This window comes from Oncorhynchus nerka, unplaced genomic scaffold (assembly GCF_034236695.1).
Source record: "Oncorhynchus nerka isolate Pitt River unplaced genomic scaffold, Oner_Uvic_2.0 unplaced_scaffold_941, whole genome shotgun sequence".
Taxonomy (NCBI): domain Eukaryota; kingdom Metazoa; phylum Chordata; class Actinopteri; order Salmoniformes; family Salmonidae; genus Oncorhynchus; species Oncorhynchus nerka.
Window position 1 is genome coordinate 86,507 of NW_027040366.1, and position 26,864 is coordinate 113,370.

At 42.3% G+C, this 26,864-nt stretch overlaps 1 protein-coding gene across 1 annotated transcript; it reads right to left on the minus strand.

Moving 5' to 3' along the window:
- Positions 1-334: 334 nt before the first annotated feature.
- Positions 335-26,864, minus strand: LOC135570671 (NLR family CARD domain-containing protein 3-like). The gene is made up of 9 exons (XM_065016630.1): positions 25,422-26,864; positions 25,020-25,104; positions 24,663-24,891; positions 18,081-19,872; positions 17,623-17,796; positions 15,469-15,642; positions 1,949-2,122; positions 1,582-1,628; positions 335-1,222 (listed from the first exon to the last, which is right to left on the minus strand). The coding sequence occupies exons 1-9, from the start codon at positions 25,487-25,489 to the stop codon at positions 696-698; spliced, it is 3,270 nt and encodes a 1,089-aa protein (XP_064872702.1). The 5' UTR covers positions 25,490-26,864; the 3' UTR covers positions 335-695.

A 26,864-nucleotide genomic window follows, 5' to 3' on the forward strand; every position in this document is an offset into this window, starting at 1 on the left:
GTGTCCGTCCAGTGTGTGTGTTTTTGTGTGTGTGTGTCCAGTTTGTGTGTCCAGTATTTGTGTGTGTCCAGTGTGTGTGTGTGTCCAGTGTGTGTGTGTCCAGTGTGTGTGTTCAGTGTGTGTGTTTCCAGTGTGTGTGTTCAGTGTGTGTGTGTGTGTGTGTGTGTGTGTCTGTGTGTGTGTGTGTTCAGTGTATGTATTCAGTGTGTGTGTCAGTCCAGTGTGTTTGTGTGTGTGTCTCAGTGTGTCTCAGTGTGTGTGTGTGTGTTTGTGTGTCTCAGTGTGTGTGTGTGTTTTGTGTGTCTCAGTGTGTGTGTGTGTGTGTGTCTCAGTGTGTGTGTGTGTGTGTGTGTGTGTGTGTGTGTGTGTGTCTCAGTGTGTGTGTGTGTGTGTGTGTGTGTGTCTCAGTGTGTGTGTGTGTGTGTGTGTGTCTCAGTGTGTGTGTGTGTGTGTGTCTCAGTGTGTGTGTGTGGGTGTGTGTGTGGGTCCAGTGTGTGTATGTGTGTTGGTCCAGTGTGTGTGTGTGTGTGTGTGTGTATGTGTCTCAGTGTGTGTGTGTGTGTGTGTGTGTGTGTGTGTGTGTATGTGTCTCAGTGTGTGTGTGTGTGTGTGTCGGTCCAGTGTGTGTGTGTGTGTGTGTCTCTGTGTGTGTCTCTGTGTGTGTGTTTGTGTGTCTCAGTGTGTGTGTCAGGTTATTATTTCAGGGACACTGAAGAGTCAACATCATGAACCCTAAACCCTGGATAGAGGGGCTCAGTGAATTTGGAGGTGAATGTGATCAGGTGGGTCAGTGTGTCAGAGGAGGCTCTATAGAAGGATAGAGTGCCGGCTGGCCAGTCCAGATACACCCCTACTCTGTGGGAGCTGGAGGAGGGGACGTCTATGGTAGTGGGATTATTATTGTGACAGGCAGAGTAACTGTTGTCAGAGCAGAACAGACTCCAGGACTTGTCATTGTATCCAAGCCAACAGTCCCTAACCTCTCCTCTCCTGCTGATTCCTTTATATGTCACTCCTATAACAGCCCCTCCACTCCACTCTACCTCCCAGTAACAGCGCCCAGTCAGACCCTCTCTACACAGCACCGGTCTACAGTCCTCAAATCTCTCTGGGTGATCAGGATACGGCTGCTCCTCTGTCCTCCGTGTCACCTTTCTGTTCTCTTCAGACAGAGAGATGAGTCTGTTTACTGTGTTTGGGTCCAGTGTGAGGTCACAGACATCTGATGGATGAAACCAGACACAATATTAGAAATCATCATCATTCACATTAGAATGTTAACTCACTTTTCACTAATGAATTTAATGTAGATGTTTCTAGGTATCAAAAGGAGAAGTTAAGGTAACTTGAGACTTGTTAAATGATCATATGTTATACTGTCTGGAAAAATAAAACACACTTATTTCCATTAATTACACACACACAAAGATACTCTTTGTAAACTTTGTTGTCCCTGATTTCTGCTTCTGTAGAACTACAGCTGATATTTAATAAGACCAAGTAAGTAATGATGGTTGTCTTTGACTTAACTTGAATTAAGACTTATTCTTAGTCATATTCTTCACAGCAGTCAACACTCACATTTTCTAAGCCCAGGTTTCATTCTGTTCTCTCCACCATGTCCCACACTGTAGCGGTAAGCAGAAGAACAGACAGTCATTGAGTGAAACACACACACACTGGTATCCCAGGAGGTCTACCCCTGGATGGTAATAGAGGTGAGGCAACGTTGTCCTCTGCTGGGAGCTAAGTTGAGGAAAGTACTTTTTCCAAGTTTATACTGCACTGAACTCACTGAACACTGAACACACACAACTTTGTCCACATACAGACAGGACACTTAACCACACACACAACTTTGTCCAAGTGGTGTTCAGAATGTTTGTCTTAACTATCCTGATAAGTCAAACATGTCTGATATGAACATTGACATAAACCCTCTACATACTTGAGTTTCTCCAGTCTGCAGTGTGGATCCTCCAGTCTAGCAGAGAGCAGTCTGTCTCCTGAGTCTCCTGGGTGATTGTACCTCAGATCCAGCTCTCTCAGGTGTGAGGGGTTTGCCCTCAGAGCTGAGACCAGAGAAGCACTGCCTTCCTCTGTGACTAGACAGCCTGACAGCCTGCAAAGAGTAAAATCATATTAAAATCACACTGCTATTCTTTGGTGGTGAAAATAGTGGCAGTATATTTTTTCAACATATTCAGATATATCAGTGTCCTGAAACCTTCCATATCTATTCATACATTAAATATTGTATCATTATTAGAAATGACAAATGATCAAAGTATTGACTGCAGTTAGAAAAATGTATAGTACAAATATTTGAGTAGACTGACCAGACCAGTTTAAAAAGCAGTATCAGTCAGAAGACAGACAGTGAGGTATCAGATTTAGATTGAGTATACAGTCCACATCATATCTATTTTGACAGTGAAGCTAACATTTTAAATGTGGCTCTATATATCAACATTTTGGATTTGAGATCAAATGTTTCATATGAGGTGACAGTATATAATGTCACCTTATATTTGAGGATATTTTAACAATCTGTTTCACTGTTTGAAATTAAAACACTTCATTGATCTATTCCCCCCATACTTTGATAATTTGAAGAAGTCGTAAATATTCTGATCAATTTACTTATAGTGTATTAAAGTAGTCAAAAGTGTAGTATTTGGTCATAAACTCGTTGATTGCATTTGCAGTTTGTTTTGGTTGTGGTTTGGGTTGTGTTGAGTAACTGAACTGGATGATGACTGGAGTAACTTTCTGTCTAACGGAGTAGATAACATGTTTCTAAACAATAATAAATGAATCCTGATTATGCCTTGATTAATACAAATCATAAATAAATAATGAATAATAACACTAAGGGTTGGTTTGAACTGATCTGAATCAGGACACTAAGAGTTGGTTTGAACAGATCTGAATCAGGACACTAAGAGTTAGTTTGAACAGATCTGAATCAGGACACTAAGAGTTGGTTTGAACAGATCTGAATCAGGACACTAAGAGTTGGTTTGAACAGATCTGAATCAGGAAACTAAGAGTTGGTTTGAACAGATCTGAATCAGGACACTAAGAGTTAGTTTGAACAGATCTGAATCAGGATACTAAGAGTTGGTTTGAACAGATCTGAATCAGGACACTAAGAGTTGGTTTGAACAGATCTGAATCAGGATACTAAGAGTTGGTTTGAACAGATCTGAATCAGGACACTAAGAGTTGGTTTTAACAGATCTGAATCAGGAAACTAAGAGTTGGTTTGAACAGATCTGAATGAGGAAACTAAGAGTTGGTTTGAACAGATCTGAATCAGGAAACTAAGAGTTGGTTTGAACAGATCTGAATCAGGAAACTAAGAGTTGGTTTAAACAGATCTGAATCAGGATACTAAGAGTTGGTTTGAACAGATCTGAATCAGGATACTAAGAGTTGGTTTGAACAGATCTGAATCAGGACACTAAGAGTTTTTATTTATTTATTTTACTAGGCAAGTCAGTTAAGAATAAATTATTATTTTCAAGGACGGCCCTGTTCAGGGGCAGAACGACAGATTAGTATCTTGTCAGCTCAGGGGTTTGAACTTGCAACCTTCCGGTTACTAGTCCAACGCTCTAACCACTAGGCTACACTGCCGAGTTGGTTTGAATTGATCTGAATCTGTTTAAAGATAGAACTGCCAAAGGGGGTAGAGTTGCAATCTACTCTCACCTAATCGTCCCCAGTTTACAATTGGCTCATTCATCCCCCTCCTCTCCCCTGTAACTATTCCCCAGGTCGTTGCTGCAAATGAGAACGTGTTCTCAGTCAACTTACCTGGTAAAATAACCGATAAATAAATGAAAATAAAAAATAGCCTGTAAAGTTCTGTCCTTCTATCCAGGTCTGTAACCAAACAATTCGAGCTTCTACTTTTAAAAATCCACCTTTCCAGAAACAAGTCTCTCACTGTCGCAGCTTGCTATAGACCACCCTCTGCCCCCAGCTGTGCCCTGAACACCATATGTGAACTGATTGCCCTCCATCTATCTTCAGAGCTAGTGCTGCTAGGTGACCTAAACTGTGCCATGACGTTGCCCTCTTTGAGTACAGCGAGCACCATCCCCCGCTCTCTACTTCTACAACCAGACTGCTGTGGTCAGTGGTCATAAATTCCTGAGAAGACCTCATGGACACAGTTATAGAGAGTGGTTTTTCATGGAGACAAAGTAAATCCTTCTACCTCACAGAACTTGAGGTACGAACAAATTTCATGTTCCAGAGAAAGTGTAAAAGATCGGTGAAGAATCCAGCTACGAACTGGTCCGTTTGTCACAACTTGGGAAGCTCAAGAGAGACGGTGTGGACACATTACCATAACGCTGTTTATATAATAGCCTCAGATATGAGGTTTACATCTAATTGTTGTATAAGATGAATGAATGAGTATGATACTGTTTGTATAATTGTGGAATATTGATTGTGGACTGTTTAATGAAGAAAAATATAATTCCCTTTTGATTTGAACTAAATCAGAGGACCGCCCCTGAGCCCAGTTAGGGCCAGACATCCTGGGACAGCCCTTTTCTGCCATTCCGAATAAAACTCAACTTAGGGGAGGACAAAGGTTGTAGAATCTTTTAACCATACCACATTGTTAAACTCTTAGACTATTGATACTGACAGAATAAGAACAAGTCTTTGATACTAATTACTAGGAATTCGGTATCATTGAACGCGAAGAACGACAACTGCCGAAACATCCATTCTATAATTAATGTCACTTTGAACTATCCCCTCTAACCAAGACAGAGAGAGAGAGGGACAATTCTACAAAAGAAAGACTTTTCACCACACACTGAGCGTAAATATATATATTGATTGCAATTGTTCCCGAATGAGTGAGCGTTCATGTGTAAAGGATTAGCATTTTAATTGTTATAATTAACTCTGTAGTGACTTCTTGGTAAAACCCCCCACTCCCCTCTTGTCTAACAAACTGCCATGCCGGTTCAGCCCACTAGGGCTCATTCTATCGCCACATGTCGGTTCAGCCCACTAGGGCCATTCTATCGCCACATGTCGGTTCAGCCCACTAGGGCCATTCTATCGCCACATGTCGGTTCAGCCCACTAGGGCTCATTCTATCACCACATGTCGGTTCAGCCCACTAGGGCACATTCTATCACCACATGTCGGTTCAGCCCACTAGGGCTCATTCTATCACCACATGTCGGTTCAGCCCACTAGGGCTCATTCTATCACATGTCGGTTCAGCCCACTAGGGCTCATTCTATCACCACATGTCGGTTCAGCCCACTAGGGCTCATTCTATCACCACATGTCGGTTCAACCCACTAGGGCTCATTCTATCACCACATGTCGGTTCAGCCCACTAGGGCTCATTCTATCACCACATGTCGGTTCAGCCCACTAGGGCTCATTCTATCACCACATGTCGGTTCAGCCCACGAGGGCTCATTCTATCACCACATGTCGGTTCAGCCCACGAGGGCTCATTCTATCACCACATGTCGGTTCAGCCCACTAGGGCTCATTCTATCACCACATGTCGGTTCAGCCCACTAGGGCTCATTCTATCACCACATGTCGGTTCAGCCCACTAGGGCTCATTCTATCACCACATGTCGGTTCAGCCCACTAGGGCTCATTCTATCACCACATGTAACCACATTTACTGTTTGTTTATGCAATTCTGTGAATTACTTAGTTAGTAATAAATAAATGATTTAAGACAATTGATGTATGGATGTCTCATAGTGAAGACTGGGTTCGTGCAGATAACCAACAATTTACGACGTTTGGAATGAGACTAACGTGAGGTAAAATAAATCAATCAGAAGACTATTGATTAGATATGAAAATATCTGAAAGGTTATATTGGGAAATTATAACTTTGTAATCTGAATACTTTCCTTGGCGCCCCAACTTCCTAGTTAATTACAGTTACATGATTATTCAGTTTAATCGAGTAACTAATTACATAGAATCTTTGATTAAAACAAAGTCTTCAGTTTAATGACAGACAACATTTGACGCCCCGCTGTGAGGAATCGAATATAGAATTACTTTGCTGTTGAATTCTATATATCAACTGTGCAAACAGAATTGTACAAACGGACTGCTTTGCTACATTCAAATTGGTTGTGTGTGTGTGTTCACATTCGAAGAGGGTCCAGAGCGCCTCCAGTAGTGGTTTTTAGCGTCAGAGCAATGAGTGATAAATTCCAGATTTAGTCCGTTAGGCCAGACGGTTGTCACGTTCTGACCTTAGTTCCTTTGTTTTGTCTTTGTTTTACCGTACTTAGGCAACCTGTTTTTACCCTTGATTTGTGGGTGATTATTTTCTGTTCTGTGTTCTGTGTATTCACCCTACAGGACTGTTTCGTTTCGTTCGTTGTCGCTTTATTGTTTTGTTCCAGTGTTCGATTGTTCTATTAAATCAATATGGACACTTACCACACTGCGCATTGGTCCTCCTCTTCTTTCACCAACAACGGCCGTTACAACGGTACTATTTCTGTCGGTCAATATTAACTTCTAGAGCCAGAAAGGTTGGACATTAGAGGATAGATCTTCGGAGTTGGAGCCGAAGTATTTTTGTCCGCCTACCGCACTACAACAGTGTGGACTGACTACAGGCATATCTGTATATCTGTAAGTTTGAGACCGAAAGGAGCAAGACACTCACGTGTCCAAACTCAGTACTCTAAGTGCTCAAGTGGACTCTGCAATGCAGGTACCATCTGGAGGTACCATCTTAGGTACCATCTGGAGGAAGTCCAGAATGGTCACACTCGACAGCGTGACTACCAATCCAGGCAACCGGAGCCCTGTACTCACAGGAGTAAAGACGATAGGTTTCAGACCTTGCCTCCCTCAAGTGTCCCTCAGTCTTCTCCTATTGGCCATTCGGCACTGAGTAATATTGCGCCTCTTGGCCAGCAAAGCCAAAGCTTGGCCTTTCAGCCCCAATCTCTCCACAGGATGAAGCCAACCCTCTCTGCCCGCTTGGCGCGGAATACCTTGACAAACTCATCAAGAATTTCCCCACCTTTGACCCCGTTCCAGGTCAGCCAAAGGATACTGAGACATTCCTAGCTGACATAGAGGACGTGTTAGATGGCTACCCGAACGCTACGGGTTCTGACAGGGTTTACCTGTTGAAGCGAACGTCAAATAGACACGTGACAAGGTTCATTCGTATACAACAGCAACACGTGCTAAATTACTACGCTAAACTTGCCACAGCTTTGAAATTAGATTTCAGTGGTTCTGCGACTTGCAAACACGATAGCTCACAGGCTAACATGGTCAAACAAGCTCGGAACGAACACCCACAAGCTTACTATCATAGGCTTCATTCAGTTTACTTTGGCCTACTCACTGAAATAGGCATGGAAGACCTGTTACCATTTAAACAAATGTTCCTCTCGAACATGTATCCCACCTTCATTACCTACTTGGGCCCTGCCACCCACGTTGGCTTGCCTACCTTACAACTCAGAGAGCTTGCAAGCACAGCTTTTGAGGCATCAAAAGTTCGCAACGCTAAGAGCCCTGACCACTCTGTTTTGAAGTTTGACCAGGAGCACTCACATCAGTCAGAGGGTGCATTATCAGGTATTGGAGCATTCAGAGATGAAGCACAACAACAGTTTCTACCACGAAACCATGATTCCAATAACCTCCGCGGTCGAAATAACTGTTAAGTACGTTGCCATCAACATGACTACCGCTACAATCGACCTGTTCGCTACGTTCCTGCACCCAACCCACACAAAGGGTCAGAGCACAAGGGTAACAAATGGTTGAAGGATGATCAAAACGTAGACCAATGTTCTCCAGAAGTTCCACTACATGAAGAACTAAAGCGAGAAACCTTTGAGAAAAGGGTAAAAGATCGTCACAAGGACTAGACGGGGAATTACCGGACACCAGGTCTGCAGGAATTAACACCCATAGCAAGGACGTTAAAATTCAAATCTCTCCCGCTCTCATCCGAGACCCTATCCAGGGCCCGCTTGATCAAGAAACAAGCCACCGGGTTTTGTCTATAGACTCTGATACAAAGGTTGCGAAGAAAAAGGTCAAACACTTCGTTAAAGCCAAGCCCACTCAAAATCTGAAAAGTCGATCTGTTTCCACCTTAAACAGAATTGACACATCACATTGTTGCGAAGAACCACTCCAGTTTGTGGGGAACATGTTCACTAAACACGAATCGAAACAACCATAGCTGGAAACAGTCCTGGAGGACTGCATCACTTGTCATGCGCTAATTGATTCGGGTGCGACAATATCACTCATCTCTCAAACATTGTTTGATGATCTAAAAAGGGCTTTGAAGCCAAATAAATGTTGGTTAAAAGTGGATCGATGCGACACTACACTTCGAGGGGTCACTCAGACTACCTCGCCTCTCACATTGAGAGTCATGCTGAAACTACACTTCAAGGACGTATTGCTCATTCACCCTGTGTATGTTACCAGCCTCAAAACTGTAACCCTGCTACTTGGAGCAGACTTAATTAATCGGTTACTCCCATTGATGGATTGGAAAACCAACCAGGTATGGTCACAGGCCACCGTGCCTTCTCTACCGACCACACTGTCGCCCCCTAATGCTAGCTGCAACGCAGTCATTCACGAGGGGTATCTGTCGAAAGCACCCCTTGGGAAAGAGACGTTTAGAAACATCTTGGGGCAGAATCTGATCCAAGGAGATATTACGATATCTCGACACATTCCATCAGCCAATCTGATTGACCATTCGTGTCATGATTTCGAGCCAGCTGTCTCTGTGAATGAGCAACTTCCATCCTCCTTGCAGTCATGCAATACGGTAGTTGAGATTAACTTCTCTTGCCCTTCGGACACTTCCGCAAACACTGCGGCCGTCTCAGCAAGAAAAACATTGATACGCAGAGTATACTCTGCTTCCGATGACACACCTTACACTTTGTGGGGGACTGTCAACCCTTACAATGACACTAATGGCGTCAGTCCAGCAACTGACCCGGTGACTCCCACTGGTGAAACAATTTGCGATATCACAGACCAATATTCTCGTCTCAGTTCGCAGGTACTGAAGAGGTTGCCACACGCGGACGCGGTGGGGACTGACAGAACTCGGCAGCCACTGAGGGTGCTGTAGAATGGAAATACTCTCATCATTATTCCCAGAACTGTCATTTCTGAAGTCTGTCAACTGTAGCATGTCCAAGCTGTTTGTGAAGTTAATACAATGTGTTTTTCCTTTGTGTTCATGTTCTCTGTGATGTCAGAATCTACATGTGCTGTGTGCTGTCAGAATCTCCATGTTCTCTGTGATGTCAGAATCTACATGTGTGTGCTGTCTGAATCTCCATGTGCTCTGTGATGTCAGAATCTCCATGTGCTCTGTGGTGTCAGAATCTCCATGTTCTCTGTGTCCATTAGAATCTCCATGTTCTCTGTGCTGTCAGAATCTCCATGTGCTCTGTGGTGTCAGAATCTCCATGTTCTCTGTGCTGTCAGAATCTCCATGTGCTCTGTGCTGTCAGAATCTCCATGTGCTCTGTGGTGTCAGAATCTCCATGTGCTCTGTGGTGTCAGAATCTCCATGTTCTCTGTGCTGTCAGAATCTCCATGTGCTCTGTGGTGTCAGAATCTCCATGTGCTCTGTGGTGTCAGAATCTCCATGTTCTCTGTGATGTCAGAATCTCCATGTGCTCTGTGTCCATCAGAATACAATTCTTGCATGGACTCTGTGTGATATCTTTGTCTAAAATGTTTACACAATAGTGGCCTGAGGTAGTAAGTTCAAGGGTCACTGCTTGTTTAATCATCACTGCCTTGTCATTTGTTATGTCTAGTACAGCCCCTGCCTTCCCGAGGGAAGCTTTGCTTAATAGTAAGGGGATATCTGTAGAGACCACCTCTGTTTCAATGTGACACTTAGTCTGACCAATCTCTGCTGGTATCTTGACTCTCTTGGTAGAATGGACGGTTCTCCCATCTCCACATTTAAAGCTCTGTTGTTTGGTTTGTCAATCATATGTTGTACTTCTTTCATATTTAGTTCACTGACACAGCTATCAAGCCATTTCCTAAGGACTCAACTATACAGATCTCAGTATCAACCACAGCAGACCCTAAGGATTCAACTATAAAGATCTCAGTATCAACCACAGCAGACCCTAAGGATTCAACTATACAGATCTCAGTATCAACCACAGCAGACCCTAAGGATTCAACTATACAGATCTCAGTATCAACCACAGCAGACCCTAAGGATTCAACTATACAGATCTCAGTATCAACCACAGCAGACCCTAAGGATACAACTATACAGATCTCAGTATCAACCACAGCAGACCCTAAGGATTCAACTATACAGATCTCAGTATCAACCACAGCAGACCCTAAGGATTCAACTATACAGATCTCAGTATCAACCACAGCAGACCCTAAGGATTCAACTACACAGATCTCAGTATCAACCACAGCAGACCCTAAGGATTCAACTATACAGATCTCAGTATCAACCACAGCAGACCCTAAGGATTCAACTATACAGATCTCAGTATCAACCACAGCAGACCCTAAGGATTCAACTATACAGATCTCAGTATCAGAAGCAGATTTGTTTGATGCAATGTTGCTCAATCTCTGTGTTTATATTTCCCTCTGTTAGTTTAACTTTTTCGTTTTTATGAGGACAGTCTTTAACCCAGTTTATATTTCTCTCTGTTAGTTTAACTTGTTTTTATGAAGACAGTCTTTAACCCAGTGGTGCTTTGACAAATAGCACATTTTGATCTCCTCCATACGTGTCCAGTGGATTTGTGTCGGACAATAGCGCCCTCCCCTGGTTGTCTTGAGAATGTGACGTGTTGGAGCCTTTTCTCTGCTGATCAGTGTAATATGCTGCGTCACTCACTTGCATTGGAGTGACAGACGTCTTTTCACCCAAAATTATTTTTAGTGCCAACTTCATTGACGCAAAAGTCAGCACAGTCAAAGCCAACTGTTGCTCCCTTACCATCCAGACAGACAGTATCTAACAACTAGAAAGCTAACACTGCGTCCAGGAGAACCATGTCTCTACCATCCAGACAGACAGTATCTAACAACTTGAAAACTAACACTGCGTCCAGGAGAACCATGTCTCTACCATCCAGACAGACAGTATCTAGCAACTTGAAAGCTAACACACTGCATCCAGGAGAACCATGTCTCTACCATCCAGACAGACAGTATCTAGCAACTAGAAAGCTAACACTGAATCCAGGAGAACCATGTCTATACCATCCAGACAGACAGTATCTAGCAACTAGAAAACTAACACTGCATCTAGGAGAACCATGTCGTACTTGTGCATCCTATTGTAACTCTGTTTGAAATCAATTATGTTGTCCTTCACTGCAACCGAATTGCCTCTAGTAACACTGTTAGTGTGAATATGCCTCGTAGTAACACTGTCAAAGTGTGAATATGCCTCGTAGTAACCCTGTCAAAGTGTGAATATGCCTCGTAGTAACCCTGTCAAAGTGTGAATATGCCTCGTAGTAACACTGTCAAAGTGTGAATATGCCTCTAGTAACACTGTCAAAGTGTGAATATGTCTCTTAGTAACACGGTCAAAGTGTGAATATGCCTCATAGTAACACGGTCAGTGTGAATATGTCTCGTAGTAACACTGTCAGTGTGAATATGCCTCTAGTAACACTGTCAGTGTGAATATGCCTCTAGTAACACTGTCAGTGTGAATATGCCTCTAGTAACACTGTCAGTGTGAATATGTCTCTAGTAACACTGTCAAAGTGTGAATATGTCTCGTAGTAACACTGTCAGTGTGAATATGCCTCTAGTAACACTGTCAAAGTGTGAATATGCCTCTAGTAACCCTGTCAAAGTGTGAATATATCTCTAGTAACACTGTCAAAGTGTGAATATGCCTCTAGTAACACTGTCAGTGTGAATATGTCTCTAGTAACACTGTCAAAGTGTCAATATGCCGTGTCCAGATTAGTAACCAGTGTCCAGATTAGTAACCAGTGTCCAGATTAGAAACCAGTGTCCAGATTAGTAACCCGTGTCCAGATTAGTAACCCGTGTCCAGATTAGTAACCCGTGTCCAGATTAGTAACCCGTGTCCAGATTCCAAATTCATTTTTCCAACTTTCATACAACCTCTTCTCGTGGAAGCGAGGTGGCACATTGTAGTTATTAGCCATCCTCTGCTACCAATGTTAACTTAATATGACACAACGACTATGTTCCTGTTGAACAACGTTTACTAAACCGTATTTACCTAATACATGGTTACCATGACACTCAGGACAGGCCCACAACACTGTGACTCCCAGGCACACTGGAGTGATATCACCGTAGTAACAGAAATATAGGGGGACTTAAAACATTAATTTAACACACAGTCCAAACAACATCTATTTTGACAGTGAAGCTAATATTGTAAATGAAAGCACTGTGTGTATCCAGTCCCCCATTTGAAGAAGTCAAAGTAGTCCGACCAATTGTATTAAAGTTGTCAAACATTTTGTACTTGTTCCCAAACTCCTTGGTTGCATTTGCAGTCTGTTTTGGTTGTGTTATGGGTTATGTTTTGCCCGAAAGTAACTGAATGGTGGATCATGACTGGATTAATCGTATGTCTAAGTGACTAGATACCATGTTTCTAAACAACTAAATGAATCCTGATGATGCCAGAACTAATACAAATCATAAATGAAAAATGCTAACCTCACCATTACCAATAACAAAGGCTACAACAAAACATGTTAACCTCTCACCATAACCAATAACAAAGGCTACAACAAAACATGTTAACCTCTCACCATAACCAATAACAGAGACTACAACAAAACATGTTAACCTCTCACCATAACCAATAACAAAGGCTACAACAAAACATGTTAACCTCTCACCATAACCAATAACAGAGACTACAACAAAACATGCTAACCTCTCACCATTACCAATAACAGAGACTACAACAAAACATGTTAACCTCTCACCATAACCAATAACAAAGGCTACAACAAAACATGCTAACCTCTCACCATTACCAATAACAGAGACTACAACAAAACATGTTAACCTCTCACCATAACCAATAACAAAGGCTACAACAAAACATGTTAACCTCTCACCATAACCAATAACAAAGGCTACAACAAAACATGTTAACCTCTCACCATAACCAATAACAAAGGCTACAACAAAACATGTTAACCTCTCACCATAACCAATAACAGAGACTACAACAAAACATGCTAACCTCTCACCATTACCAATAACAGAGACAACAACAAAAGATGCTAACCTCTCACCATTACCAATAACAGAGACTGCAACAAAACATGCTAACCTCTCACCATTACCAATACCAGAGGCTACAACAAAACATGCTGACTTCTCACCATTACCAATAACAGAGGATACAACAAAACATACTAACATCTCACCATTACCAATAACAGAGACAACAACAAAACATACTAACCTCTCACCATTACCAATAACAGAGGCTACAACAAAACATACTAACCTCTCACCATTACCAATAACAGAGGCTACAACAAAACATGCTAACCTCTCACCATTACCAATACCAGAGGCTACAACAAAACATGCTGACCTCTCACCATTACCAATAACAGAGGATACAACAAAACATACTAACCTCTCACCATTACCAATAACAGAGACAACAACAAAACATACTAACCTCTCACCATTACCAATATCAGAGGCTACAACAAAACATACTAACCTCTCACCATTACCAATAACAGAGGATACAACAAAACATACTAACCTCTCACCATTACCAATAACAGAGACAACAACAAAACATACTAACCTCTCACCATTACCAATAACAGAGGCTACAACAAAACATACTAACCTCTCACCATTACCAATAACAGAGGCTACAACAAAACATACTAACTTCTCACCATTACCAATAACAGAGACTACAAAAAACATGCTAACCTCTCACCATTACCAATAACAGAGGCTACAAGAAAACATGCTAACCTCTCACCATTACCAATAACAGAGACAACAAAAGATGCTAACCTCTCACCATTACCAATACCAGAGGCTACAACAAAACATGCTAACCTCTCACCATTACCAATAACAGAGACTGCAACCAAACATGCTAACCTCTAACCATTACCAATAACAGAGGCTACAACAAACATGTTAACCTCTCACCATTACCAATAACAGAGGATACAACAAACATGTTAACCTCTCACCATTACCAATAACAGAGGCTACAACAAAACATGCTAACCTCTCACCATTACCAATAACAGAGGCTACAACAAAACATGCTAACCTCTCACCATTACCAATAACAGAGGTTACAACAAAACATGCTAACCTCTCACCATTACCAATAACAGAGGCTACAACAAAACATGCTAACCTCTCACCATTACCAATAACAGAGGTTACAACAAAACATGCTAACCTCTCACCATTACCAATAACAGAGGTTACAACAAAACATGCTAACCTCTCACCATTACCAATAACAGAGGCTACAACAAAACATGCTAACCTCTCACCATTACCAATAACAGAGACAACAACAAAACATGCTAACCTCTCACCATTACCAATAACAGAGGCTACAACAAAACATAATAACCTCTCACCATTACCAATAACAGAGGCTACAACAAAACATGTTAACCTCTCACCATTACCAATAACAGAGGCTACAACAAAACATGCTAACCTCTCACCATTACCAATAACAGAGGCTACAACAAAACATGCTAACCTCTCACCATTACCAATAACAGAGGGGGTCTGATCTTTGTGCCTCTGTAACTTTCTCATTCATCATCATTCAAGATTCATTCATTATTATTCAGAATCATAGTAGCATCGAAATGAATGTAGAAGTGTTCAGAAACATCTTCTATTCTTACTGACAATACAAGTGAAGTGACTCCAAAATGACAGGACATTATTCACCATTCAGTTTCTATCAGGAAAAACATCCAAAACACAATCAAGACAAACTGCTAATTAATTCAACAAGTTAGTAGAATCACAAGCTTGATGTAATCACTGCAGGCATAGAATATGGGACCAAATACTAAACGTATGACTACTTTAATACACTATAAGTGAATTTGTCTGAATATTTACAACTTTTTCAAATTGGTAAACTACATACAGAAAGTGCTTTCCTTTCTTAACAGTAAAACAGCTATGTATGAAAATACCCTCAAATAAAAGGTGACATTCTTTCCTGTCACCTAATATGAAACATTATATCTCAAATCCAAAATGCTGGAGCAAAGCACCACATTTAAAACTGTAAGCTTCACTGTCCAAACACATATGGTGTGGACCATGTGTGTCTGGTAAACACATGTGGATCTGGTGAACAGTTATCACTTATTGACCAACTACAGGAATACTGACCTCAGAGTCTCCAGTTTACAGTGGGGATTCCCCAGTCCAGCAGAGAGCAGCTTCACTCCTGAATCATTCAGGTCATTGTTACTCAGATCCAGCTCTCTCAGGTGTGAGGGGTTTGACCTCAGAGCTGAGACCAGAGAAGCACAGCCTTCCTCTGTGACTAGACAGCCTGACAGCCTGATAAAGAGTCAAATCATATTAAAATCACACTGCTATTCTTTGGTGGTGAAAATAGTGGCAGTATATTTTTTCAACATATTCAGATATATCAGTGTCCTGAAACCTTCCATATATATTTGTATATTAATGCATCATTAAAAATGACAAATGATCAAAGTATTGCCTGCAGATAGAAACATGTATAGTACAAATATTATAGTAGACTGACCAGACCAGTTTAAATATCATAACTCAAAAGACAGACATATATACAGTATATATATTTTTCTACATTTTCAGATATATCAGTGTTCTGAAACCTGCCATATCTATTCATATATTAATGTACCATTATTATAAATTATCAAAGCATTTCCTCAGATAGAAACATGTACAGTACATATATTTGAGTAGACTGACCAGACCAGTTTAAAAAAGCAGTATCAGTCAGAAGACAGACAGTGGAATCAGAATCAGATTGTATCGAGTATACAGTCCACACCATATCTATTTAGACAGTGAGGTATCAGATTTAAATTGTATTCAGTATACAGTCCACACCATATCTATTTTGACAGTGAAGCTAACATTTGAAATGTGGCTCTATACTCCAACATTTTGGATTTCAGATCTAATGTTTCATATGAGGTGACAGTATATGTCACCTTTTATTTGGGGTATTTTAATACATACAGTTGAAGTCGGTAGTTTAAATACACCTTAACCAAATACATTTAAACTCAATTTTTACAATTCCTGACATTTAATCCTAGTTAAAATTCCCTGTCTTAGATCAGTTAGGATCACTACTTTATGTTAAGAATGTGAAATGTCAGAATAATAGTAGAGAGAATGATTTTTTTCAGCTTTTATTTCTTTCATCACATTCCCAGTGCGTCAGAAGTTTTCATACACTCAATTAGTATTTGGTAGCATTGCCTTTAAATTGTTTAACTTGGGTCAAATGTTTCAAGTAGCCTTCCACAAACTACCCACAATAAATTGGGTGAATTTTGACCCATTCCTCCTGATAGAGCTGGTGTAACTGAGTCAGTTCTGCCCTCAAATTTTCTGTAGGATTGAGGTCAGGGCTTTGTGATGGCCACTCCAATACCTTGACTTTGTTGTCCTTAATCCATTTTGCTGCAAACCATAGTTTGGCTTTTTTTTATGGTGGTTTGGGAGCAGTGGCTTATTGATGAACAACCTTTCAGCTTATGTTGATATAGGACTCATTTTACTGTGGATATAGATACTTTTGTACCTTTTACCTCGAGCATCTTCACAAGGTCCTTTGCTGTTGTTCTGGGATTTATTTGCCTCAAAGTAAGATAATCTCTAGGAGACAGAACATGTCTCCTTCCTGAGCGGTATGACGGCTGTGTGGTCCCATGGTGTTTATACTTGCGTACTATTGTTTGAACAGATGAACGTGGTACCTTCATTCATTTGGAAATTGCTCCCAAGGATGAACCAGACTTGTCCGAGATCTTGGCTGATTTATTTTCATTTTTCCATGATGTCAGGCAAAGAGGCACTGAGTTTTAAGGTAGGCATTGAAATACATCCAAATTATGTCAATTAGTCTATCAGATGCTTCTAAAGCTATGACATGATTTTCTGGAATTTTCTGTTTAAAGGCACTGTATGTAAACCTCTGACCCACTGGAATTGTGATACAGTGAATTATAAATTAAATTAAATCATCTGTCTGTAAAAAAGTGTTTGAAAAAGTGACTCCAAAATGAAAGGACATTATTCAACATTCAGTTTCTATCAGGAAAACATCTAAAACACAACCAAGACAAACTGCTAATGCATTCAACAAGTTAGTAGAATCACAAGCTTGATGTAATCACTGCAGGCATGGAATATGGGACCAAATACTAAACTTATGACTACTTTAATACACTATAAGTGAATGTGTCATAGTAATTACGACTTTTCAAATGGGAGAACTACATACATAAAAGTGCTTTCATATCTGATAATACTGACCTCAGAGTCTCCAGTTTACAGTGGGGATTCCCCAGTCCAGCAGAGAGCAGCTTCACTCCTGAATCCTTCAGGTCATTGTTACTCAGATCCAGCTCTCTCAGGTGTGAGGGGTTTGACTCCAGAGCTGAGACCAGAGAAGCACAGCCTTCCTCTGTGACTCCACAGCCTGACAGCCTGACAAAGAGATCATCATGACTTCACAAACACACTGTTCATTTAACACCAGTAGTGTAGAAGGACAATGGTAGATGCATTTGGTTTATTTTCCCAAACAACATAGATTCATCTTCCGTCTCCCATAATTGTATGGTCATAATGTTATACTAATGTGAAAATCAATGCATTTATTCAGTATGTTTTTCAATATAATATTATATACATATTACAATACATATTTTTCTCTAAACTGAATATTTCTTCCTGATGATTAGTTCTTATATGTCATGTTATTTACTCACAGAGCAGCTCTGGAGGCTTTGACCACTGGCAGCAGCCTCAGAAGACCTTCCTCTGATCTGGAGTATTTCTTCAGGTCAAACACATCCAGCTCCTTTTCTGAAGTCAGCAACACAAAGACCAGAGCTGACCACTGTGCAGGTGACAGGTTGGGTTTTGAGAGACTTCCTGAGCTCAGGTATCTTTGGATCTCCTCCACTAGAGAATGGTCATTCAGTTCATTCAGACAGTGGAACAGATTGATGCTCCTCTCTGGAGAGAGATTCTCCCTGATCTTCTCCTTGATGTACTTGACTGTTTCTTCATGGCTCTGTGAGCTGCTTCTTGTCTTTGTCAGTAGACCTCGTAAGTGCTTCTGATTGGACTCCAGTGAGAGGCCCAGAAGGAAGCGGAGGAAAAGGTCCAGGTTTCCCGTCTCACTTTGTAAGGCTTTATCCACAGCACTCTTGTAGAAAGTAACTTTACGCCTTTGTTTGATCCTCACAGAAAAGTTCCTGGATGTTGATTGCAGTTTGTCCATTAGATTCTCATTGTTGTTGATGAATGAGAGGAACACATATACAGCAGCCAGAAACTCCTGAATGATCAGATGAACAAAACAGTACACCTTGTCCTGGTACAGCCCACGTTCCTCTTTAAAGAGCTGTGTGCACAATCCTGAGTACACTGAGGCTTCATTGACATCAATGCCAGCCTCCTTCAGGTCTTCTTCATAGAAAATCAGATTGCAATTCACAAGCTGTTGAAAAGCCAGTTTTCCCAGTGACAGAATGCTAGCTTTATTCCAGTGTGGACCTGTCTCTTCTTTCCCAAGATACTTCGCATTCTTCTGTTTGGTATGAGACACCACAAGGTGTGTGTACATCTCAGTCAGAGTCTTGGGCATCTCTTCTCTCTTATGTTTCAGCATGTGTTCAAGGACTATTGCAGAAATCCAACAGAAGACTGGAATGTGGCACATGATGTGGAGGCTCCTTGATGTCTTTATGTGTGAGATGATTCTGCCGGCCAGGTCCTCATCACTGAATCTCTTCCTGAAGTACTCCTCCTTCTGTGGGTCATTGAACCCTCGTACCTCTGTCACCTGGTCAACACACCCTGAAGGGATCTTATTGGCTGCTGCAGGTCGGGTAGTTATCCAGATGAGAGCAGAGGGAAGCAGATTTCCCTTGATGAGATTTGTCAGCAGAACATCCACTGAGGTTGACTCTGTGACGTCACAACAGATCTTGTTCTTCTGGAAGTCTAGGGGCAGTCGGCACTCATCCAGACCATCAAAGATTAACAGAACTTTGTACTTGTTGTAGTTGGAGATTCCTGACTGTTTGGTTTCCATTGAGAAGTGATTAAGAAGTTCAATGAAAGTGTGTTTGTCCCCTTCCATCAAATTCAGCTCCCGAAAAGGGAATGAAAATACAAATTGGACATCCTGATTTGCTTTTCCTTCAGCCCAGTCCAGAATGAACTTCTGCATAGAGACTGTTTTTCCAATGCCAGTGACTCCCTTTGTCAGCACAGTTCTGATAGGTTTGTCTTGTCCAGTTAAGGGTTTGAAGATGTCGTTACATTTGATTGCAGTCTCTGGTCTTGCTTGTTTCCTGGTTGTTGTCTCAATCTGTCTCAGCTCATGTTCATTATTAACCTCTCCTGTTCCACCCTCTGTGATGTAGAGCTCTGTGTAGATCTTATTGAGAAGTGTTGGGTTTCCTTGTTTAGCGATCCCCTCAAATACACATTGAAACTTCTTCTTTAGACTAGATTTGAGTTCACGTTGGCAAATCACAGCAAGATCATCTGAATGAAGAAGTAACACAGAAGATATTAATATTATGTCTGTTTTAATGCCTACAGTATTGAAGGACTGTTATAAAGTTGTAAATTATAATAATTTCTTCTCTAAACTGACTGTAGAAATGTGTAAATGTTTTCATAATGCATTACAGACTGGTGTGACTGATTATATTTTCACAAGATGGCGTAGCAGTAAGACGTCTTGTCGTGTCGTGTCCCTTTGTATATATCGTTTTTTTTCATTTTTACATATTTTTCTTCGCATATCTTTTAAAACATTTTGCTAAACCTCAACTTCTAAATACTCTCCTGCAACCCGCCTCACCCAATGTAGCTATTTTTCCTAAAGTATTTATATTTACTTCGGATCCGGAACCCCTCGACTGAAGCTAGCCAACTAACTACCAGCTATGCTAGCGGTCTTCAGCTAACCGGTCATCAGCTAACCTTTAGCTCGGAAAGCTCTTGCCAGTTCGAACAACGCGACTCTAACCAGAGCATAACGGACCTATTTTTTTATCCCCGGATTCCCACCGCAAACGGAACATCTTCAGCTGGATCTTCACAACTAGCAATCTAGCTAACCGCAACCCCGGATGATTACTCCTGGCTAGCGTTTCCACCCACTTAGCTTGAAGCTAGCCCGGCCAGAGCCCTTGTGCTACCACTGTAGCATACTCCTGGGCTACAATATCCGGACCCACGACCGGTCTATCGATGTCACCGCATGAAGAGGAATAAACAGACTCACCCCATCACGACGTCCCCCAAAGGCTAACTCTCTAGCCATTGCTATCTCCTTGCTTGCTAATTCGGCCTGCTAACTGCTAGCTTGTTTAGCCCCGGTCTGCTAACTGCTACCTTGTTTAGCCCCGGCCTACTAACTGTTAGCTTGTTAGCACAGGCCTGCTAACCGTCTGAATCGCCGCGTCCCAAACACTCACTGGACCCATATTTACTTTCTATCTCTTTCTATTTTTAATTTGTTTATATCTTCCGGTAACCTGCCTCACCCAATGTGATACGGAATCGCTATTACTTTTAATTTTTTAGAACACACTCAAGAACCTCCAGAAGCTAACCAGCTAACTAGCTACAAGCTATTTAGTCATTGTTAGTTTTTTTTACCTGGATAACACTCGCCAGTCCAGCTTCCCTGCCCAATCCACCGCTGCCCCCTGGACACTGATCACTTGGCTACATAGCTGATGCATGCTGGACTGTCCATTAATCACGGTACTCCATTCTGCTTGTTTATGTTTTATCTGTCGGCCCCAGCCGCACTCAGGCTCTGTGTGTAGTTAATCCGACCCTCCCTCTGCCTAGTTAACGCCATTTTACCTGCTGTTGTTGTGCTAGCTGATTAGCTGTTGTTGTCTCACCTACTGTTTTAGCTAGCTCTCCCAATTCAACACCTGTGATTACTGTATGCCTCGCTGTATGTCTCTCTAAAATGTCAATATGCCTTGTATACTGTTATTCAAGTTAGTTATCATTGTTTTAGTTTACAATGGAGCCCCTAGTTCCACTCTTCATACACCTGATACCTCCTTTGTCCCACCTCCCACACATGCGGTGACTCACCCATTAAAACCAGCATGTCCAGAGATACAACCTCTCTCATCATCACCCAGTGCTTGGGCTTACCTCCGCTGTACCCGCACCCCACCATACCCCTGTCTGCGCATTATGCCCTGAATATATTCTACCATGCCCAGAAACCTGCTCCTCTTATTCTCTGTCCCCAACGCTCTATGCGACCAGTTTTGATAGCCTTTAGCCGCACCCTCATACTACTCCTTCTCTGTTCCGCGGGTGATGTGGAAGTAAACCCAGGCCCTGCATGTCCCCAGGCACCCTCATTTGTTGACGTCTGTGATCGAAAAAGCCTTGGTTTCATGCATGTCAACATCAGAAGCCTCCTCCCTAAGTTTGTTTTACTCACTGCTTTAGCACACTCTGCTAACCCTGATGTCCTTGCCGTGTCTGAATCCTGGCTCAGGAAGGCCACCAAAAATTCTGAGATTTCCATACCCAACTATAACATCTTCCGTCAAGATAGAACTGCCAAAGGGGGAGGAGTTGCAGTCTACTGCAGAGATAGCCTGCAAAGTAATGTCCTACTTTCCAGGTCCATACCCAAACAGTTCGAACTACTAATTTTGAAAATTACTCTCTCCAGAAATAAGTCTCTCACTGTTGCCGCCTGCTTACCGACCCCCCTCAGCTCCCAGCTGTGCCCTGGACACCATTTGTGAATTTATCGCCCCCCATCTAGCTTCAGAGTTTGTTCTGTTAGGTGACCTAAACTGGGATATGCTTAACACCCCGGCAGTCCTACAATCTAAGCTAGATGCCCTCAATCTCACACAAATCATCAAGGAACCCACCAGGTACAACCCTAACTCTGTAAACAAGGGCACCCTCATAGACGTCATCCTGACCAACTGGCCCTCCAAATACACCTCCGCTGTCTTCAACCAGGATCTCAGCGATCACTGCCTCATTGCCTGTATCCGCTACGGAGCCGCAGTCAAACGACCACCCCTCATCACTGTCAAACGCTCCCTAAAACACTTCTGTGAGCAGGCCTTTCTAACCGACCTGGCCCGGGCATTCTTTAAAAGTAACTTCCTCACCATTTTAGATAAGCATGCTCCGTTCAAAAAATGCAGAACTAAGAACAGATACAGCCCTTGGTTCACTCCAGACCTGACTGCCCTCGACCAGCACAAAAACATCCTGTGGCGGACTGCAATAGCATCGAATAGTCCCCGCGATATGCAACTGTTCAGGGAAGTCAGGAACCAATACACGCAGTCAGTCAGGAAAGCTAAGGCCAGCTTCTTCAGGCAGAAGTTTGCATCCTGTAGCTCCAACTCCAAAAAGTTCTGGGACACTGTGAAGTCCATGGAGAACAAGAGCACCTCCTCCCAGCTGCCCACTGCACTGAGGCTAGGTAACACGGTCACCACCGATAAATCCATGATTATCGAAAACTTCAACAAGCATTTCTCAACGGCTGGCCATGCCTTCCGCCTGGCTTCTCCAACCTGGTTTCCGAGCCGGTCACGGGTGCACTTCAGCCACGCTCAAGGTACTAAACGATATCATAACCGCCATCGATAAAAGACAGTGCTGTGCAGCCGTCTTCATCGACCTTGCCAAGGCTTTCGACTCTGTCAATCACCATATTCTTATCGGCAGACTCAGTAGCCTCGGTTTTTCGGATGACTGCCTTGCCTGGTTCACCAATTACTTTGCAGACAGAGTTCAGTGTGTCAAATCGGAGGGCATGCTGTCCGGTCCTCTGGCAGTCTCTATGGGGGTGCCACAGGGTTCAATTCTCGGGCCGACTCTTTTCTCTGTATATATCAATGATGTTGCTCTTGCTGCGGGCGATTCCCTGATGCACCTCTACGCAGACGACACCATTCCATATACTTCCGGCCCGTCCTTGGACACTGTGCTATCTAACCTCCAAACGACCTTCAACTGCTCTTAAACGCTAGTAAAACCAAATGCATGCTTTTCAACCGTTCGCTGCCTGCACCCGCAAGCCTGACCAGCATCACCACCCTGGATGGTTCCGACCTTGAATATGTGGACATCTATAAGTACCTAGGTGTCTGGCTAGACTGTAAACTCTCCTTCCAGACTCATATCAAACATCTCCAATCGAAAATCAAATCAAGAGTCGGCCATCAAACTTACCCTAGTAAAACTGACTATCCTACCTGTCCTCGACTTTGGCCATGTCATCTACAAAATTGCTTCCAACACTCTACTCAGCAAACTGGATGCAGTTTATATCACAGTGCCATCCGTTTTGTCACTAAAGCACCTTATACCACCCACCACTGCGACTTGTATGCTCTAGTCGGCTGGCCCTCGCTACATATTCGTCGCCAGACCCACTGGCTCCAGGTCATCTACAAGTCCATGCTAGGTAAAGCTCCACCTTATCTCAGTTCACTGGTCACGATGGCAACACCCATCCGTAGCACGCGCTCCAGCAGGTGTATCTCACTGATCATCCCTAAAGCCAATACCTCATTTGGCCGCCTTTCGTTCCAGTACTCTGCTGCCTGTGACTGGAACGAATTGCAAAAATCGCTGAAGTTGGAGACTTTTATCTCCCTCACCAACTTCAAACATCTGCTATCTGAGCAGCTAACCGATCGCTGCAGCTGTACATAGTCTATTGGTAAATAGCCCACCCATTTTTACCTACCTCATCCCCATACTGTTTATATTTATTTACTTTGCTGCTCTTTTTGCACACCAATATCTCTACCTGTACATGACCATCTGATCATTTATCACTCCAGTGTTAATCTGCAAAATTTTAATTATTTGCCTACCTCCTCATGCCTTTTACACACAATGTATATAGACTCCCCTTTTTTTCTACTGTGTTATGGACTTGTTAATTGTTTACTCCATGTGTAACTCTGTGTTGTCTGTTCACACTGCTATACTTTATCTTGGCCAGGTCGCAGTTGCAAATGAGAACTTGTTCTCAACTAGCCTACCTGGTTAAATAAAGGTGAAATAAAAAAATAAAAAAATAAATATTATTATTGGTGTTATTGATGGTATTATTAATGTTGTCTCTCTCTCTCTCTAAATTAACCAACACAACACATCCCTGCTGCTTCTTGATGAGGTCATTAGGTGTTGTGTTAAGGCTGCTACAATATCATTGAGTTACACAGCTACTTTAGCTGTACTTTAGCTACAGCTTTTAAATGTTATAAAACATCATTCAACATGAGGCAGACAGATCTTACATTTCTCCAGTGTGTCAGCAAGCTCCTTCTGGTTCATTTTCCTCAGGACGTGCAGTGTGATCTTCAGAGCCCCCTCTCTGGCACTGCTCTCCTGCTTCTCATCTTCAGCATCCACCACTTCCTTATCCTGCTTCTGACTCTCAAAGCCTTCTGGGAGTTCTGGACTAAGAATCCTCTTGAACATCTTCAGCTCGTTCCTCACAAATGTCATAATTTTCTCTTCAAGCAACTGAAATAAATCAAATAAATAAGTTTAGCAAGAGACAAAATGCTTTCTCATTAACACATTAAAGAATGTTTGACACATCAACTTTGCTTGAGGTAAAAAAAACAAATGTACATAACAGGACCACATACACTGAATATGGAGGCCAGGTCTGTTTGATGACTCTGGGAAGACTGACAACTGAGAATCTCTGACTCTGATCTCTCCTGCTGGTTTCTGTGGACAAAACATGAGATTACATCTCTTCATCCAGGGAGTACACACACACACACACACACACACACACACACACACACACACACACACACACACACACACACACACACACACACACACACACACACACACACATACACACACACACAGAGTGAATGTTGTGTTTGTTTAATATTGTTTTAGGACTATGAAAATTGACAAAATCATTAGCCTATGGATTATGAAAACAACAACAATAAATGGGAAAATGGAAGAGGAGAAATTACTAGAGACCGTGTTGTTTAACTCACTGACCATGACCCATGAGTTCTTCTTACCTTTGTTCAGTAGAAAAGTCTCCCTCTCTAAACTCTATAGGATGACGCAAAGACTTGTCACTCTTCATAGACACACAGCTGGGTACAGGGGAGGCTGGTCTCTCCTGCTTGATTGGACTTCAACACAACAGAGACAAACATTACATCTCTCATCTACTCTGAGCTCAGATGGGGAAACATAAGAAGTGTTTCATTCTATAACGTTTAAACGCTTTAAATTCATGTTCAGATATTTATATTTATCAATTTTCAGAAATGTTCGTAAATGAGCTTTTATTGTTTAAAGAAGTTATGTTTATGTTAATATGTTATGTTTTTTTTGCTAAATGAGGGTACCTGCTTCTATAAACCAATGAGGAGATGGCACGTGGGTACCTGCTTCTATAAATCAATGAGGAGATGCAGCGCGAATTGCGTCACAAATAGAACTGACTTCTAGACGCTCGTTGGCGCGAGCAGTGTGTCATGTTTAATGACGAAATTAATTTAGCAACGCGAGCGTTGTAGTCAGTCTGTCAGCCCCGCTAAAAGGCTGGTGTCGTTACTCTGCCTTCTCCGGGGGCATGTTGAGGTAAATTTACTAACCAGGAGGGTTGAATGATGTAATTTATTGGAGGGCTGGAAGACGCACTCTCGAGGTTGTTAACTCACAATATCAGATATTAAGATGATTTTTATAATGAATGTATACTGAGGTTGAAGTTCTGACTAGTGATTATTTACCCGGTGTTCAATACCTGCTATTGAGGCGCCCTGAAAATAATATTCAAAAGTTCGGTCCTTGGACACAGAGGGTTTAAACACTAAAGTTACCGTCCATCTAGTGAAGAGAGGAGAACCGGACAGAGGTAGCCAGCATCCGTCAACGAGAGAGGGAGAAGCCTCACCGGGATTTAACAGGTGGAAGAAACAACCGGGGAGCTCCATCGGTCCACAAGAAATGCAGACAGCCAGTGATGATGTAGTGGTAGCTATGGTAACTAGGATGCTGCTGGTAGAGTAGCTAGCTAGCTTACCGAGCTGTACCGAATGGCTAGGATAACTAGGATGCTGCTGGTAGAGTAGCTAACTAGAGTACCGAGCTGTACCGACTAGCTAGCAGGTTGTTCGTCTGTACCTCGTCTCGATGATGATGAATCCGGTGAACCACAAAATGAAACAAGGATAGAGAGTGAAAAGGATATGGCTTCACTCATACTGTCTCTGACCGTAACGAAAAAAGCAAATTGAACAGTAAACTGTCTCAACACTGTAACAAACTCCGTCGTTATTCCCCAAGATCACCTCAGTCCACTCTGCGCGTAACCAGACAATCTCCTTGGCGCCACACTGAACGTGGACGCGGACAGTTCTGTACGGGGACGCGGATAGTTCTGTACGGGGACGCAGATAGTTTTGTACGAGGATGCAGACAGTTCTGTACGGGGATGAGGACAGTTCTGT

Bases quoted from the DNA above. Each gene is read 5' to 3' on its own strand.
- LOC135570671 (XM_065016630.1), bottom strand. From the start codon at position 25,489: ATGAAGAGTGACAAGTCTTTGCGTCATCCTATAGAGTTTAGAGAGGGA. The intron at 17,797-18,080 runs GTGAGTAAATAA...TCTCTTTGTCAG, and splicing joins AAAGCCTCCAGAGCTGCTCT to GCTGTCAGGCTGTGGAGTCA. The intron at 2,123-15,468 runs GTCAGTATTCCT...TACTCTTTGCAG, and splicing joins TGTAAACTGGAGACTCTGAG to GCTGTCAGGCTGTCTAGTCA.